The following is an 18,508-nucleotide window of genomic DNA, read 5'->3' on the forward strand; positions in this document are numbered from 1 at the left end:
GAGGAATAGCTACTTTTGGAGGTAGAGACTATCTTTACAATTGATAGGACCCGAGCATAGTCCTCAGCTCTTCAGCATAATCATTTAAAAGTAAGAAAAAAGTTGATTAGCATCTAATATTTTGCAATTTCTGACTTGCTTTAGGACATGTATCTCTGTTTCTATAGCCTTGCAGAGCTTTTTACAAAAATTTTAGCTTACAAAACAGTCTTGGCCCTCCCTTGTCTCCATATGCGGTGCCATAGCTTTCTTTTCACTCTCCTACCTTCCTGTGGCTTTTTAATTTTTTTAATCAATACGATCTATTTTGCCTGGGGCACAGATTCCTATGGAAGCTGAACTAAGACAAAGGAAAAACACAACCTGAAAGAGCCTCATTTATTTTTTGTATGTATACTTCCTAATATTCCTGATGTTTGATTTTTTAAGCAATTATGAGTAAGTATATTTAGACATATATACATACATATGAGCCAAAATTTGTTTGAGTCTGAGTATTAACTCCAGGTTAAGAATCTATGCTGTAAAACAAAATTTCTAGAAAAACACGTTTGAGATAAGTTTTATAACTGCCTTCATCTACCTATAAAGCTTCCAAGTGAGAAAAAGAAATCTTACCCTTAGTTGCGACTTTTCACCAAATATATAAAGGGCTGCTTGGCGTTTTGAGAGCTGGTTTTGCAAGTAGGTGCTGTTACTAAAGGAGGCCGAGTGGTCCCTGCCTGCCAGCCGGGCACCAACATCAATGAAAGAGGTTGGAGAGCTGATCAGGCGAGTGCTAGAGCGAAGACTTGCCCATACACCTTCACAAAAGCCAAAATAATTGAGTGAGATAATCTGATGTGGGAATGCCACTGAATAGGGAAAAAGATGCATGCTCTGTAGGTACAGTTTTAGAGGTAATAGCAAGTTAATTCATCTAAGTAATCAGGGATCATATTGGTCATTTGTAGCTTATGTTTGCAACACATAAGCATTATTCAATACAGCATTTTCAAATCACACAATTTTAGGATTGAAGGGACCTAAGAAATCACCAAGTCATTCCTACTTTTGCATTTTGATATAAAGTCAGTATTTATAAATGAATGCTGAGATCATAAATAGAGAGAATGCATGACACAGGGAAACAAAAAATGTGGGGAGAAGGCAACAATGAGATAACACAGAATGACTCAGTTTCTCAGGGTTTCATGAAAGATGTAAGGAACACTCCTCTGCTTTAGGCAATCAGCACAACAAGAAATGTACATTAAGTAATAAATTAGAACTTTACTACACCTACTAAAATCTGAGGCTGGGTTTAGAATTAATATTTGTGTGTCATGCCAAAATGACATAATTTTAAACCAGCAAATATTATATTATTATCTTTTTGTCCCAGTATCCATGAAAAATGGTAAGAAGTTATAAATTTAGTAATTTGCATTTCACTGATACTTAGGAGGCTTTATTTAAAATTTCAGTCAAAAGCAGATGTCTTCTAAGGGAAAGGCCAAAGCTAAGCTGCTAGAAGAATCTTGTGTTATAATCTGACCTTACTTACATTAATTAGAAAAATCAAGAATTTCTACATGCAAGTGAATAGTAAATATTCCATATCCAAATACAGAGGCAAATACTAAGCCTCAAAATTTGACTAACACTGTAGTACCTTCCAAAACAACAGATCCTTAGAAATGTCCATATGGTATTCATGCCAGTGATGGGGTCATTGGGGTATAGGACACTGCCACTGCTTCCCTGAAGTGAGATTTCTTCTCTAGATGTAGAAAGGCTCTTTGAGAGGCTTTAATATTTGTCAATTATTAAATTAATCCATGTTTCCGGGTGACTGGAAGTCACCATAATAATGTTTGTCTCATCTGCTTCTCTCTTTATAAACATTTATAGGGTTAGGAGACCTGTTTCCAAGAAAAGGTTTTTTAGGTGATTTCTGCTTAACACGGATGAATCTTTCTATGTAACCTATGAGTTCATCTTAGATATTATGGCAAGTGTTTATAAATGGAATCACAGAGCAAATTCAGAATGTGTATGAAAGTAAAGGACAAAGTTTGGCAAATGTGAAAAAGTGACTTGTAACAAATATGCTTTCATATGAAGATGGTTAAAAAGAGTGACACATCAGGACAGATAATACAGTACCTTGATTATGGACTCTTCCCTTAGTTGAAGATTTGGGATTTGACTGAGTAAAACATTTATCTCTGTACTCATGCACTGGTAAGTGAGATTAAAGACAGAAGGAGGAATGAAATGTAGATAGCAGCAAACAGAGCAAATTGAGCAAGAGAAGAATTGGTTATTTAATTTTTGAAATTAAGTTAACATAGGGGGAAAATGTAAATATAATAAGAGTAAAAAATATGATTAACAAAAAGCTGCACAGTCACACAAAAAGGATGAACTGAGCGCCTGTTAAATGAAATGTCAGCACCTGATTATAAATATTATAAGCACAATGAAATGGACAGCACAGCAGAGTGCCACAAACAAATTATACCAAATGGAATAAGCTTTTGAAGATTGTCATTTGGTGAGAAACAAATTTATATAATAAAATTAAGTAATTGGGGGTGGGGCATAAACATTAGGAATGCATTGGCCCTAGTATTTAAGGAGGCTGATTGGCAAATGCTACGTGTTGTATAACACGTTCATTCTTCGAGCAACGTCATCACATCAGGAATGAAGCTCTAGTCACCATTTGGAATAACTAAGGGCATATTTTTGCAGTAGAGCATCAAGCATTGCCACACTAGCTTCTTTTTTTCCTTTTCCTTTTGAAATTATGTTTATTTTTAATAGACGGTATGAGCAGCAAAAATTCACGATCCTGTGACAATCCCCAATGCCACTAAAAATACAGCTTGGGATGACTGAAATAATGACTTCTCCTAAAATCCCTACTTGCACCAAAATGATAGGCAGTATTGGAGATAATACTTTTGTAATTTGAGTAATATTGTTTTTTCCCTGACAGAAAAAAAGTGCTCCGTGACTGTGGCAAAATTCAGCTGGTAGTAACAGTTCTGTTATTTCCCAAGCAAAGGAACTGCTCAAATAACTTAAGGAAAATGATTCTGTATTTATTCGGGATTGAAAATGTTAACAGCAGTAGTAAGCTATATATTGCAAAACTGCACATGATGTAATTTGATAAAAGGAAAATCATTAGCAGTGATTTTTCATTTCTGCCTCACTCCTTTTGGAGCAGAAAATGAAGGGCATTAATGGCTTTAGTGGCCAAAGGAATTCAGAAAGCTAAGGGTTGTGGAGGCCCTGGCTGACTGCACACAAGGAATTCTATTGCAAGACAGAACAAAGACCATGGGACAACATGGTAAAGGCACAAGGCCTCCTGTGTGCTGGCCAGCTCCTGTCCTTTCTGCTAAGATTTTGAGCTTTCCTAAAGGAATATGGGACCCTAAGTGTTAGGGGGAAGTTTGACTGGTTGGTTCCTGATTCTGAGATATTGTTTCCTGAACATCTACCACCTTCGTATGTTAGTCCCTTTGCCTGGAACTGATTCTCACACTTCTTTACCTGACAAGCTCCTTACCCCTCAAAATCCAGGAACAATGTGAACTCCTTTGAAAAGCATTCCTCACTGTCCCCATGGTTGCAGAGAGCTCTGTCTGAACTGTGATCACACTGCACTATGATTATTTTGCACACTATATGCTCCTAGATTTTATGCTCCAAAGGGTAGGGACCTAATGTACTTATTCTTACATCCATGCTGAGAGCCTAACATATAGGCACTAAAAACAGTTGTTGATTATTTTCTTTTTGAAAATTGATACATTTGGAGTTGCTGTGGTCCTTCTACTGTACCTTCAACTCTGATTACTTGCCCCCAGAGAATGAAAAAAGGGGTATTACTAATAAAAAAAATTAAGAACTTCCCCAAATAGAGGCTCATTAATGAAAAACTGCCAAGTGTTCATCACGTAGCAGAAAATCAACAAGGAGCAAATGGCCTGTGCTGATATGGGGTCAGCAGAGGGCTTTGAGAACTATAATCCCATCTGGCAGCCATGTTAACCAAAGGCATCACACCCCGCCTTCGTGGTCTTTGTAGTCACTTTACTAGGTCAAGTCAGTATTTTTAAAGAAGTGAAATAGATTAGAATTTGAAAATACTATGTACGCTGCATGTGGTACAGATGAAAATTATTTTGTGAAACTTCTGCTTTAGTATATACACATTTTGCATTGTGCTTAGTGTTACCTGATACTTCTATATTGTAATATAATATTAAATATATTTTTAACTATGAATCATGATCAAAAAAGTTTGTAAGTTGTTGGCCTAGACCTAGAGCAGATGCCTTCTATCCTCTTGTGTGAGGCCTGTAAGGAGCAACCTGGTTTAAGGTAATTTAAATGCAAATGTAGACTTTCTTACCATTTCAGTGGAGTATTAGGCAACTATGACTAATAACCACCAACGATCATGTAACTAACATTGACTGAGTTCCTATTATGAACCAGTTACTAAGCTAATTGCTTTACATATATTATTTCATTTGTTCCTCATAACAACTCTAAAGCTAGATACTATTTATTATCTGTGCTTTACAGATGAGGACATTGAGCATTAAGAGGTTTCCTAAATTGCTTAACGATCACACATTAAGTGGTAGCACTGTGGTCTGAACTCTCAGTATCTTGTCATGTAGGCAGCCATGTGACCTGGAATTGTCCAGCAGGGTTTGGCTAAGCACACTGCTTCAGGGAAGAAGTGGTACAGCCCATCCCACCCATGGGAATGCACCCGTGTTCAATATGAGTGTCTCCTAAGCACTGGTACTATTCCCTCCACTCTGTTCAGGCCAAAGAAGACGAAAGAGATGCTTGGGTTGGATGTGGGGACGGCTCTGAATTTATCAAGGTGGCCTTACATGTGCATGAGGTACACGCTATATTTAGTGAATGCTGCACTGAAATGGACTGAACCATTGCCAGTACCAGCTATGCTATTTGCTAAGTGCTCTTGGCCAAGTCACTTCATTTCTCAGAGCCTCTTAAAATATGTATCCTAGACATTACTATAAGGATAAACTATCACATGTAGTGAAACTCAAAGGGCCGTGGAATAAAAAAGGATGAAAAATTAAAAGGCTGCCTCCATGTGACTACTTCTTAAATACACTGAACTGTTATATTTTTGTATTTAAGAGGCAGTAGCAATTTTATTTTTAAAATTAATTCATCAATTTAAAATGGGGTCCACACTAGGTGGGGTTTGAACTGATGACCCTGAGATGGAGACCCAAGCTGAAACCGAGAACTGGACACTGAACTGACTGAGCCAACCAGATGCCCCTTTCATGACATTTTTCTAGTCAACCAAATAATTTATCTAAGTTATATGTGCTTTCTCCACAGGGCTCACACGTGATTTTAATTTTAAACAAAAAGCAATGTGCTTTATTCACATCTTCCCTGTTTCTTAACTGGTTCTTGTGTAAGAGAGGTTGCTTCCCTGCCTTAGGAACTCGTCAACAGGCACACAGAATGCAAATCGCCCTGACTGAAAAAAGGGTGATGGAGAAGGTGGAGGTCAATCTAAACTCTTGTTCGTCATGAGTGAGAAAGACATATGGTGAAAATAACCTAAGAAAAAAACCAGGACCCAAGACCATGACAATGAAAGGAATGCAAAGATAGCAAAAATGCAGAGAAGAGGAAAAAAAGGAGAAGTTCAGAAGGAAGATTTAGAGCTAGGAGGCTCTTCCCACACAGGATAGATAAGGAACTTGTGAAGAAGTGGTGCCTAGCTATCTGGAAAAATGAAGAGACTATCACTGAACGTAGGTACAAGGAAATGAACTATTTACAGGTTGTGCAAGTGTCTATACTTCATCTTGCCCTGGCGCATCGGAGTGTGTGTCTGCCTGTCATGGTCATGTTAACAGGGAATCTTCTAAGACTCCCAAACTTGCTTGCCCCAGGCCATTCCTGCTACTCTGTGTGAGGAGGAATGATACTGTTGGAAGAGACAAAGGAAGCAGCTCTAGGGATCAGAGAAGAAGTTGAAGGTGCCAGGAAACAGCACTATCTTATTTTCCAGTTAACCACTGGGACCCTGGAAGATTTGGGAGGCCTTGGGAGAAAAGAATGAAGAGATGGAATAAAAATATAAGATTTGCGTTTTTGGATCCTAGTTTAAGATGCCAGAATGATGGGCAAAAAAACTGTCGTAAGGGAACACACTAAGTTCACAGTAATTTTCAGAAGAAAATAATTTTCAAATTATTACACAAGAACCAGTTAAGGGTGTCAGAAATAATAATTATGGCCTCACTATGCATAGAATGTGTCAGAAACAAATTAAAGAGGAGATTTTGACCCTAAGAGGTAAAGATAGCCTTTTAGGTACCTTTGAGAATAGTGAAGAATGAACTCATGACTAGACTGCAACTATAAATGCGGATCCCCTCGCATAAAAAAAGCTGAGTCTGAGGCCAACATTAAAAAAGAGAAGATAATATAGGTAAAACATGGGGAATATCCATGAGCCTTAGGTACTAAGATAGAAGAGATAATTTTGTACCTGAAATTTATATTGCAAGTCATCTGGCCAAGTGGAGTAACAAATAATGTGTTCTTGATGAAGTTTACAAAGGCAGAACTCAAGAGCAGAGTGTGGAATAACTGCTGACATGCCTTGCTGACAATATAAACTTTCAGATGGTAAACAGAACAATAGGGGGAACTGCAACCTTGAGCCAAATCCTGACAGGAGCTCTTGGCAACAGAAATAGCAGGCAGGAAACTTAGGAGAGAGTCACTGTACTATTTTTTAGTTCAAATTTACCAAGAAATGGTAAGAATGAAGTATGTATCTTAAACTTTAAAACAGTGGTATTTTAAAAACCCAGAAGAAAGCTTTTTATGACTGTTATGGGTTAAACTATATGCCTCTGCTCCAACTTCTATGTTGAAGTCCTAACCCCCAGTACCTTAGAATGTTATCTTATTTAGAAATAGGGTTATTGCAGATATAATCAGTTAAGATGAGGTCATACTAGAGGGGAGTGGGCCCCTGATTTTATATGATTGGTGTCCTTATAAAAAGGGAAAATTTGGAGACAAACACCCAGGGAGAACATCATATAAAGATGAAGGCAGATATCTGGGTGACACTTCTACAACCCAAGGAATGCCAAAGAAGGCTAGCAAACCACCAGAAGCTAGGGGAGAGGCATGGAACAGATTCTGCCTCATGGCCCTCAGAAAGAACCAATCCTGAAAACAGCTTGATTTTGAGCTTCTAGCCTCCAGAAAACTGTCAGACAATCATTGTTTAAGACAATCAGTTTGTGGCACTTTGTTACAGTAGCCATAGTGAACTAATACAGTGACCTTCAGGCCTGAAACACTAATTCAGAAAATGACTGAAGAAGGTTGAAAGCTATTAGGAAATCCTGCATTTGCATGATGTTCTGATGAGGTAGGAAAAAAAAGTATATGACTGCCAGGAGATGTGCATAGTAATCTTGGTCTTCATAAGGGGAAAAAGAGATTTTTGTGAAATAGAACCTTCCTTTATGTTGATTCTGAACCAAATTATAGAATGGATTGCTAATGGATAATTTATGATTACTTAGGAAAAAGCACTAATCCCTATAATGAGTCATGGTAAACTAACCATATAATCTTTTGTGATATAGTTAACAGCTGGGAAGAGTGGAAAATATCGAATTAAAAAGATTGACAGAGATTTAGAAATATGGGTCAGGATGGCTTAAGTAGGACTTTTAACTAGTATATATTAAAGACAATCTCTTTCTTCAGGGAGGCTTCTAAATTATTTTGATGAAGACTTCTGCCCTTAGGTCTGGGTTGTTCAATATTTTTTAAACAAAAATTACACCACAACAGAGATCAAACTGATGCATTGATAAGAGGCTAATATACAGGTAGACAAAATCAGGATCCAAAGTCTAAAATAATAGCCCATGTAAAAAAAAGATGGAATTTTGTAGGTACAGCCCATAGTATATTTAGGTTCAAAAATCAACCCTCAAGGCTAGTACTATATACTGTTAAGAACAATAGCACAGGCTAGGGAAGGGACTCACTTCTCTAATCATGTACTGAAGTGGGCCCCTGTAGACTGCAAACGAGAGGGCTGATCTTACTATACCTCCGTCCCGGTCTACATGTAGAGCCCTGGTTTAATGGAGGGGGAGCTGGCTGCCAGACTGTTTCTTTGTCTGATATACTAAAAATTGCTACATAAGAAGGGTGGCACTTTCGTTGAGGTGGGAAAATTTCTCAAACGAGAGTGAAGGCAGTGCATATTGTTACATACTAGATACTCAGTGAATATTTTTTGAATAGAAAAAAAAAGAACAACAGCACACGGAAGGTATTTCAAGTGATATTAATGTCAGTATGGGTCAACCTAGTGATGGGGCCATCCCCATACCTAACGTAATCTGAGGCTGCAGGAGTTCAAATCAATGGAGCTCACTGGGTGACAAAGATGGTGAAAAGAAGGCAAACATTCGAACTGGGGGTATTTGGAGTTAAAGCTCTCAGAGCGAAAAGATGATATCAGCTTTTAAATCCAAAGGGCTGTGGTATGGAGAGTAAGATTTAGAATTTTCTAACTTTAGAGGGCACAGAACTAAAGCCAATATGTAAAAGTTACATAGTGGCAGATTTTTAGATCAATATGAGAAAGAACTTTCTAACAATATATAGAGTTGCTTACAAATGCAAGGGACTACTTTTTAGGAAGAAACGAAGTTTCCCATTACTGATGATGTTCAAGTAACTTGGATCATTCACTTGGTACGTTTTCAAGGGGATTCAGCACTGCATGGGAGTGAGAAGAAAAGCCCAAGATTCTGTGAATCCAGTGGGAAGTAGACTTTTACAATCAAGATACGTGCTTTGGAATTTCCTCTTAAAAGTAAAAGAATCTCACATAATCTCCAGAGACCAAAGTGGACCACCTCTGGAGCTAAAAGAGCAAATACAGTCCTTTCTCTACTTCCTTATGCCAGCAGTGAAAGCCCGGAGGAAGAAAAGAGTAACCCTGAATATCATTCTCTCTTGTTCCCTAACCTAGTATTTCAGAGAACAGGAGTAAAAATTACAGGCACGGGGAGGCACAACTCTCTGAGTCTCGTATTACTTCTCTCTAGCTGTTTCTGCTCCATGATCAGCTTTTCTACCCTGCAAACCTGAAGCACTGTAGGTATTTGCAGGGCTGACCATTTAGACACATCCCCCTTACCTCCCGCGATTTCCAAACTCATCAATACCTAAGATTTAAGCAATTATTATGCCTCTTGTTCCAGGAGGCTAAACTTATCTGTCAGTGACACCAGTAACAAATTCGCTAATTTATTTAGAAAAGGGTAATTAAGAACAATCGGAACCATAATTAGTTGATTTCAAATATGACTATCTAGAGTAAATTTTTTTAATTTTAAGGTCGTATCAGTGCTCAGTTATAAAATCAATCTTACTAACCTCCTCGAGCAAAGCTATTGGATGGGTTTACATCCAAATGTCCTGGCACTACCTGCTTAAGCACAGTGGACATTCTTGAAGTCCTCCTTTCAGTCCCTGAAAGTCAGCCAAAAAGAAGAACAAAGACCATGTCGTTCAGGTTAACATTACTCAAATGACAAAAAGTTATCTTCATGTGTAGCATGTCTAATTGCTGCCAAACACTGTACTTTTTAAGTACCCATCGCTTTAATAGAGATAACAAGGCACCGTTACTATTTCCTCAGAGATACACACATTTGCAAGATTATAGAGAGTTAGGTTTGGCAAGTGCAATCAGAGAATTTAATGATAAATGAAGCAAGGCATGCATGGTGTTACTTTACAAGAAAAGCCACTTTCTGCTTATGTTGAGCTAATTCAAATAGCTGATTAAGCCAAGGAGACCAACTTTTCAAGTCACATGCTCCTGTGTCTAACACATTAGGGTTACCTCTACATGAACCCTTTGGGGTTCCATCACATGATAACTGAAACAGAATATTAGTACAAGTCTTAATGGTTTCATCCAAATCTAGTGAAAACAAACTGTACTACAAATCATAAAAGGCTACAGAAATTTCAGGAATTTCAAACTTATACATGGCAATTTACTACATACACATTTCACAATCAGGTGTTCAACTTAAACATTCAACTTTGTAATAATATGTTAAAGTCTATGTAAAACAGATTCTAGGAAAAAAGATGACTTTATGTTCCCCACTCCTATTATTCTTTTAAAAAGGAAAAAACTGAACCCCCACATTTGGTTACTAGACATTAACAGTGGCATGCTGATTTTTAAGTAAAAGGAGCTAAAGTTATAGCCCCACAGGGCAAAGCTTTAAGGGGTCATACAGAAAGAGCAGTATAAATAACTAAAGAGACTAACCCTGGGAATGAATCTGACCTCTCGTGGTTGTCAAGAAGAAAAATATTATCAGATCTTACCTGGAGACAGAGCAAGTGCTGGCCTGACAGTAAGGGTGTTATTGCCACTGAGTTTCTGATGGATAGAAACTGCATTCAGTAAGGCTTGCAGGTATTTTTCTTGTTCTATGCTACTGGAAGATTCTAAGGAGGAGGTAGGAGCTGTAAAAGAATAAGCGAATAGAACAAACTGTCTCTAAGTTAATAAAAGAGATATTTACTGATGTATCTTATTCTTTCTGTATATAATCTTCAAGTTACCACACCCAAATACAGAAACCAGACCCACTTTAAGCTGTAAACTATTAGATGGCTCTTCTCCTTTATTATTGGTTTCACCACACCTATTTCTTTGTTGCCTCATCATCCTCCCAGAAAGAGCCCAGGTCTGGAAACCAGCACAGGGCTGACCTTCCAAGCATAGGTGTAGCTTCTCATTATACAAGCAACTTAGAATGAAGAGTCACAAAAGGCAACATCTGCTTGATGATGTCCCCTAAATTATGCTGTCCATGCTACTGTCTGGGAGCAGAGGATGGAGTGGGTTCCTTTGGCAACCTGGAATGGGCAGAGGTGAGAATTCCCATACTGGTAGCTTTCTTCTAATTCTGCCACACAAGGTCTAATGTGGCACACAAACTTGTAGGGGTTCATTGAAGGAAGAGTAGAGGAAGATGGGGAGAAGGCCGCAACAGCCACTGCCAGATTCCCTGGTCCTTCTAAGAGAGGGGCAGAGGATATGCACAGAGGGAAACAAATGTGAGAGCAATTCTGAGCAGTTCTCAGACTCAATAGTCTGAGTCTGGTTTGTGTGGAGCAAAGAATCATTGAAATTGGCCTGGGCACTTTAAAGAGGCAGCATTCTGGACTCATTAGAAGGACAAGAGATATTAACAAATTTTTTACATCTTGAATTTAAGAAGTTAGAAAAATTGTATTTTATGAACTTTTAAGATGCCATTATTATATTTTATAAACTCTAAGATGTCATCAATTATAAGATCTAATTATTTTATGTACTAAGAATTAAAAACTCTTCCATTTAAACAACAACAATTCTTTCTGATCACATATATTTCAAGATGCATCCCAATTTCAAAGATATTAAAATGCAGGCATATGTGTGAGCTCAAAAATATGAAATTTTTTATTTATTTTGTTTATTTTTTAAAATTATTTTTATTAACATATAATGTATTATTTGCCCCAGGGGTACAGGTCTGTGTGAAATGTTTTTACATTATATTAAAAAAATCAGAAACCAGTGGAATAAAATAATTTCAATTTTTTTCCAATGAAAAGCTCAGTGATATATTTATCAGGGCTCCTGAAATGACTCCCTCACTTTATGTAACTTCCATATGCCATGTTCTATTATATCTACTTTGTGGCTTGGGAGGATTCCCCAGTGTCAAAATAGTTCAAAGCCAACTGCCTTTAATTATACCAATGCTGAGACTCTAAGACAGGTTCGATAATAATGACAATGCTGCTGCTGCTGCTGATGTATTGTGTATGTGGTACCCTTAGTCAAGTGAATAGTTAAGGACACAATGGTCAACTTTTAGGAGAAAAGGAGGAAGTGGATGAGAATAAAAAGGAGATATCAAAAGCACATAGTTTTACCTACTGAACCACAGAACTTGACTTAACTCACTTCCAAAGGGTTAAGAACATAGCCAAGCCTAAATTGGATCTGATATCTTGGTGGTCTATTGTTTAATTTTACTGAGCATCTACTATAAGCTAGAAATTATGAGAAAGGTCAGCAAAATACAGCTCCTGACTGACTTCAAGACCTCAAACACAGCGCTTAAAAATATCCTCAGAATAAAAGGACAGCAGTACTGCCTGCTTTCTTAAGCTGGTGTCCCTCTAGCTTCCAAAAATATCCTTTGCTTGAGAGCTTCTTTAAAGGCAGCATTTTGGTCAGTAGTTTGCTAACTTGTTTGTGTGTGTGCATGTGATTTATAGGAATGAGATAAAATATCTCAAATTACGTGGGACAGAGGATTCCTACTTGCTTCGAAAGCTGTTAAGTATTCTTGGATGCTTCCCAGAAGGAAAGAGAAAGATCAGCATAATCTAGTTTTCATCTGTGGATACTTTGGTTTGCTGGAATGAAAACAGCCTAGAACCACAGACTTTATTATGATACAGACAGATATATTAAGCAAAATGTCAAATTCAAGGTGTAACCCCACATTGTCAAGTAGTACATGTTTTATATTGCATTGCAGAAAGCCTATGAGAGAAGGCTCAATATAAGGGTATGGTTGGCATTCCAAGATATTACCTCCTTTATTTTTAGGAATTCTCTGAAGTGAAATGATCATAACTGTGCTATGGAGAGATGCTTACCTGCCTGAGGGGAGTTCTGAGATTTGAAAAGACCAACTACTCCCTTCCCATGGAATCCTCCAGACCGGAGAAGCAGGGTACTACTTCTTGAGTTCTTCCAACATACAACAGGCAGGCGATTGTGTCGATAGCAGCGGGCAACTCTTGGTAAACTACTGTCTTGTATAGCTTGAGGTACAACTAAAAGGCCAGGATAGCTTCAGGGACATGGAAAAGAGAAAGTGAATGATTTGGGTTGCAGGGGGACAGAGGGGAGGAAGAATGGGAAAGAAATGGGGAGAGAGAGAGAGAGAGAGAGAATATGAGAACATCAACATCATCATATCCTGTAATTTTCTAAGGCTCAGAAAGACACTGGTTGAGGGGTAAGATATTTTTTATTTTTAATTAAATTATTCTTTGGGGGGTAAGATATTTTTTTAAACATGGAACTTAGTTTCAGCTCAGTTCTTTAGGGGTTGAGAAGAAACAGCCGAGATGGTGAAAACAATTAAATAAATCCATTAATCTGTAGTCTTTTTTGAAATAAGCCCCCTTTAGTAATAACTGCAGACTCATGTATAATAACCTAAACTTAGAAAATAAAAATGCTATGTAGCATTACTAAAAAGGCCTCTGTTAAACTGATGATTCTCTTTGCCTTATAGACTACTTTCTGTCAACTTAAAATAAAGATTGTAAGATTACTGGATTAATACCAACTTTATGAGGATGACAAGTCAAATTGTCAACTCATTAGTCTGCTGAAACGACAACTGAGCATAGAGTACACTAATATTAGCCTGCCTGACATGTTGAAAGAACTAAAAATCAAAACCAAATGATTTCTGGTATGAGAACAGTACGTTCAAATGTCAAAATAAGTTTAAATATTAACACTACATGTTGATAATTTAAAAAGATTAGCTCATAAAGTTATAGGATATGACGCTGGGGAAATACAAAACAGACAGGAGTACTTTGTTTTTATAGACTAGGAAACACAAGAAGATAGGCAGGTTTCAGAGTCACTTCCTTTCGTTTATTTAGAAATATTATACTAAAGAGATTTCATATTAGTAACCTCCCAACCTCTAATCCCATATATTTACATGTGAGTACATTTCCTGTTCTTCCTCTTTTTTTTTTTTTAATGTAGGCTCCATGTCCCGTGTGGAGACCAGTGTGGAGCTTGAACTCATGACCCTGAGATCAAGACTTGAGCTGAGATCAAGAGGTGGATGCTCAAACCACTGAGCTATCCAGGCGCTCCAAGATAACTTAATCTTAATCCCTATCACCTATTTCATCCATCTCTCCATCTACCTTCCTCTGGTAACAATCTGTCCATTCTTTATAGTTAAGAGTCTGGTTTTTTGGTTTGTTTCTCTCCTTTTTTTTCCTTTGTTCATTTGTTTTGTTTCTTAAATTCCACATATGAGTGAAATCATATAGTATTTGTCTTTCTCTGACTGACTTATTTTGCTTCGCTTCATCCACCTTACACTCTAGATCCATCTATGTTGTTGCAACTGGCAAGATTTCATTCCTTTTTATGGTTGCGTAATATTCCATTATATATATATTTAAACACACACACACCACATCTTCTTTATCCATTCATCAATTAGGTTGTTTTCAAACTTTGGTTAATGTAAATAATGCTGCTATAAACACAGGGATGCACATATTCTTTTGAATTAGTATTTTCCTATTCTTTGGGTATATATCCAATAGTGTGATAATTGGATCACAGGGCATTTTTAACTTTTTGAGGAGTCTCCATACTGTTTTCCAGAGTGGCTGCATCAGTTTGCCTTCCCACCAACAGTGACTGACAGTTCCTTTTTCTCCACATTCTCACCAATATTTTTTCTTGTGTTTTTGACTTTAGCCATTCTGACAGGTATGAGGTGATATATCATTGTGTTTTTCTTTTTAATTTAATTTTTTATTTTTATTTATTTTTTAAGTTAACATTTCTTTAAAAAAATACTGTATTTGTTTATTTGACAGAGAGCACAAACAAGGGGAGCAGGATAGGGATAAGCAAGCATCCTACCAATCAGGGAGCCAGAGGAAGGGCTCACTATCAAGACTCTGGGATCTTGACCTTAGCCTAAGGCAGAAGTTTACCTGACTTACCCACACAGGTGCCCTAAAGACATTTTTTTTTTTTTTTTAATGGCACAGTTAAACACAGAAAGCAGTACAGCTGGGCAAAATTTGTGTTAAAAAAATAATCTCATCTCTTTGGACCAACCCAACTCTTCATATATAGGCATGTATATAGACTGACAAAAAAAGTTTCCATTTTTGAATAAAGATGCAAGGTATGCAAAAAACATTAATACTGATGCAAAAAATAAAAAGAAAAGAGAACCAAGGAAGAAGAAGGTGTTTAAGCTCTCCTGGACCCGCCGCGGCCTGGACCAGGAGGATCCCAGGGCCGCCTGGAGTGGGTCAGTGTCCCCCCACGGCCCAGAAAGAGCACAGCTGCCGCTGCTCCAAGCCTGGCCAGCCCCGCAGAGAAGAAGGTCCCTGAGGGGGGCGAGGCCACCGAGTCAGGCTGGGCTGCTGCCGCTAACAGGGAGGCCACCTCGGATGCCTTCTGAACGTATCACTGTGGTTTTGATTTACATTTCCCTAATGATGACTGACGTTGAGCATCTTTTCATGTGTCTGGTGGGTGGTATTTGTAAATTTAAACTGTTATTTAAAATAAAAGAACTAGGGGCACCTGGGTGGCTCAGTGGGTTGAAGCCTCTGCCTTTGGCTCAGGTCATGATATCAGGGTCCTGGGATCAAGCCCGCATCGGGCTCTCTGCTCCGCAGGGAGCCTGCTTCCTCCTCTCTCTCTGCCTGCCTCTCTGCCTACTTGTGATCTGTCTCTGCCAAAGAAATAAATAAAATCTTAAAAAAAAAAAATGTTTATGGGGCGCCTGGGTGGCTCAGTGGGTTAAGCCTCTGCCTTCAGCTCGGGTCATGATCTCGGAGTCCTGGAATGGAGCCCCGCGTCGGGCTCTCTGCTCGGTGGGGAGCCTGCTTTGCCCCCTCTCTCTGTGTCTGCCTCTCTGCCTGCTTGTGATCTCTGTTGTGTCATATGGATAAATAAAATCTTTTAAAAAAATTGTTTAAAAAAATTAAATAAGAGATCTACAGCTTCTTAAAAAGAGAGAGAGAGAAAGAGAGATCTACAGCTCTCCAGGATCAGAGGAGTTGAAACAAATAGTAACATTAAACCAACTTTTTAAAATGTGTACAAGGCTTATACATATACAAGCAATATACAAAGTACTCTCATAGCATTATTCTATTCAAACAAACTGGGAATTTATGAATGCAAAGAAAACAACTTATCCAGAGATGAAAATGAAAATGATTAAACTTGTGGATGGTGGAAATGTAGTTTTAATAAATATAAATATAAAGCATGGAACAGAACTTAACTGATACAGGAAACAGTGAGAGATGGCAAGAACAGAAGAAAACATGTTCACTTACATTCTCTAATACCTGTTGAAAATATTCTAATTAGACAGCATAAGAACACCCTGCCTACACTTGGGTCAACAAATACAGTGTGTGCCAAAACAGGCCCCACCCATTCATTTATTTCCCATCTATGGCTGCTTTTGTGGCAGAGTAGGGGCAATGAGACCATATGGTGTGCAAAACTGAAAATGTGTACTATCTGGCCCTTTAAAGAGAGGGAAAGTCCTGTTTTTATGTCAAGTTCATTTATCTTCAGGCATGGTAGAAAAGATGCAAATGCGAGGAGAAAGACAAAATCATAAAGGGGACAAAAACTTTGTACCTTTCACCTTTCACTCTAATCTAGGCACTATTCATCGATGTAATTACACTTCTGAGAATGCCAAGGAGATGCTTGCTCATGCTGTTAAAAAGTGTCCCTTAAACACACCTACCCCTGGAGATCTTGCTCCTGATTTTCTGGTATTTTTCTCTGTCTGGGTTACGGTGACAAATAGCCCATTCAAGACAAAATAGAAGAAAATTAAGGTGTCTTTTTGGAGCCCACTAACAGACTTACCTTCGGCAGAGTGAATACATCCTATTGGAGGCAGTGATTCGAAAATACTCTGGTTTTGAGCGAGAAGAGGTGCCACTTATGGTTCCCAGACCTAAACGCTGATAGTCTCTGAAACATGCTTTTTCCACTAACTGTTCCATTGTAGACTTCTCTGATGCCTTCAGAGTGGTACTTGTGGGGAGTTCACTATCATCTGAAACTGTGAAGGCAGAAACAGATTTTGAAAAAATGATATGGCTCAAAGTAGAGGATTAGAAGCTTCCTTTTGAAGAGGATTCTTAAACCAAGAGAGGTTTGTATTAGGGTTACAGGCACTATGTATATCATAAATTAAATCCAGTTAATTCTTTGAAGAATCATTATGTTCAAACATAAATTAAAACAGTAATGGACAGTCAGGAAATAAAATATCAGGAGCTCAAAATGTCAGGGAAAATTAACTCAAAATGCCAGGGGCATGCCTGGCTGGTTCAGCTGGAAGATGAAGCAACTCTTGATCTTGGGATTGTGGGTTTGAGCCCGACACTGGGCGCAGAGATTACTTAAATAAATAAATAAATAACTTGTAAAAATGCTAGGGCAATTAACTCAAAATTTCTAAAAATAATACAATTTTAAATTCATTAGCCATATTTTTCTGTTTCAATCAGGCTTGCTTATTAATGCCAAAGTATAGTGATTTCTATTTAGGACTCTATAAAATAAACATTCAAATTTTGTTAGAGGTTAACCCATAGTAAAATTTATCTTTAATATGATCACTATAAAACTTTATCACCCAGGTTTCAGTTAACTTTTCAGAACATAAACTTTTACTAGAAATTTCTAATTAGGCAGAAGTTCACTCATGGGAAAAGACCTGTCTTAGAGAGATATCAAGAGGTTATACTTTTTTTATGGAAAATATTTTTGTCAGAGGATGTGGTATACATGGGAAACTCCCTCATAATTTTGCAATCACAGGTTACAGAATCCCTTAAGATTTTAGATGTGGAAGAATTTTCCCAATAATCAAGCATTTTAGGGAGGATTTAAGAAAAAAAACCCCCAACATTCCTAATTGGAACTGAATGTTCTAAGTTAAAAAAAAAAAAATCCATGTTAAAAATTGCCTAATTTACTTTCTTATTTATATCTACAGTGAGAGAAGTCTAATTAAGGTTTCAGAATTTTTGGATATGTACTCAAAGTTCTAATGTCAAAGGGAATTATATGGCTCTCTTCCATTTAAAGAAAAAAATAAACCATTTAACAGTTTATACCTACAAATATAAAAGACTTTGTGTTTTTTTTGTGAACTTCACAATGCAAATACGCCATCAACTAAAGGTTTTGTGTTGGCTTTTTATTTTCAAAGGAGCGAAGAGCATTATATAATTTGGTCTTTTGGTGGAATAAATGTCAAATAATAGTTTTTCGTCCATGTAATCATAAAAACTTCAAATTAGAGGAGTCAAATACCCATGGGTAATGTTTTTTTTTTGGCTTTCTATGTGACTGTAAGGAGGCCAGGGTTCCAAAAAATGGTCATTCCGGTAATGCAATCGTGGGTCTTTTCGTTGCTCTCAGAGTATGTAGGTACACATATTGAAAAGGAGAACTTTAGCCAGTGATCTTTCTAAATATGAGGTTTCTTTCTTCAAAACGTCCTTATTATTATTA

The 18,508-nt window shown here is 37.6% G+C and overlaps 1 protein-coding gene across 4 annotated transcripts in view; it reads right to left on the reverse strand.

Moving 5' to 3' along the window:
* Positions 1-18,508, reverse strand: part of SBF2 (SET binding factor 2) — a 484,493-nt gene that overhangs the window by 31,510 nt on the left and 434,475 nt on the right. For 2 of the 4 annotated variants that reach the window (XM_044258810.1, XM_044258812.1), the window contains 5 exons: positions 16,847-17,045; positions 12,814-13,010; positions 10,474-10,614; positions 9,502-9,597; positions 619-803 (listed from right to left, as the gene is read on the reverse strand). In XM_044258810.1, the coding sequence (XP_044114745.1) occupies positions 619-803; positions 9,502-9,597; positions 10,474-10,614; positions 12,814-13,010; positions 16,847-17,045 (818 nt within the window). Of the gene's footprint in view, positions 1-618; positions 804-2,148; positions 2,224-9,501; positions 9,598-10,473; positions 10,615-12,813; positions 13,011-16,846; positions 17,046-18,508 lie in introns of all 4 variants that reach the window. The other 2 variants (XM_044258813.1, XM_044258811.1) reach the window with 2 other exon arrangements.

The sequence above is a fragment of the Neovison vison genome, chromosome 7, assembly GCF_020171115.1.
Source record: "Neovison vison isolate M4711 chromosome 7, ASM_NN_V1, whole genome shotgun sequence".
NCBI classification, from domain to species: domain Eukaryota; kingdom Metazoa; phylum Chordata; class Mammalia; order Carnivora; family Mustelidae; genus Neogale; species Neogale vison.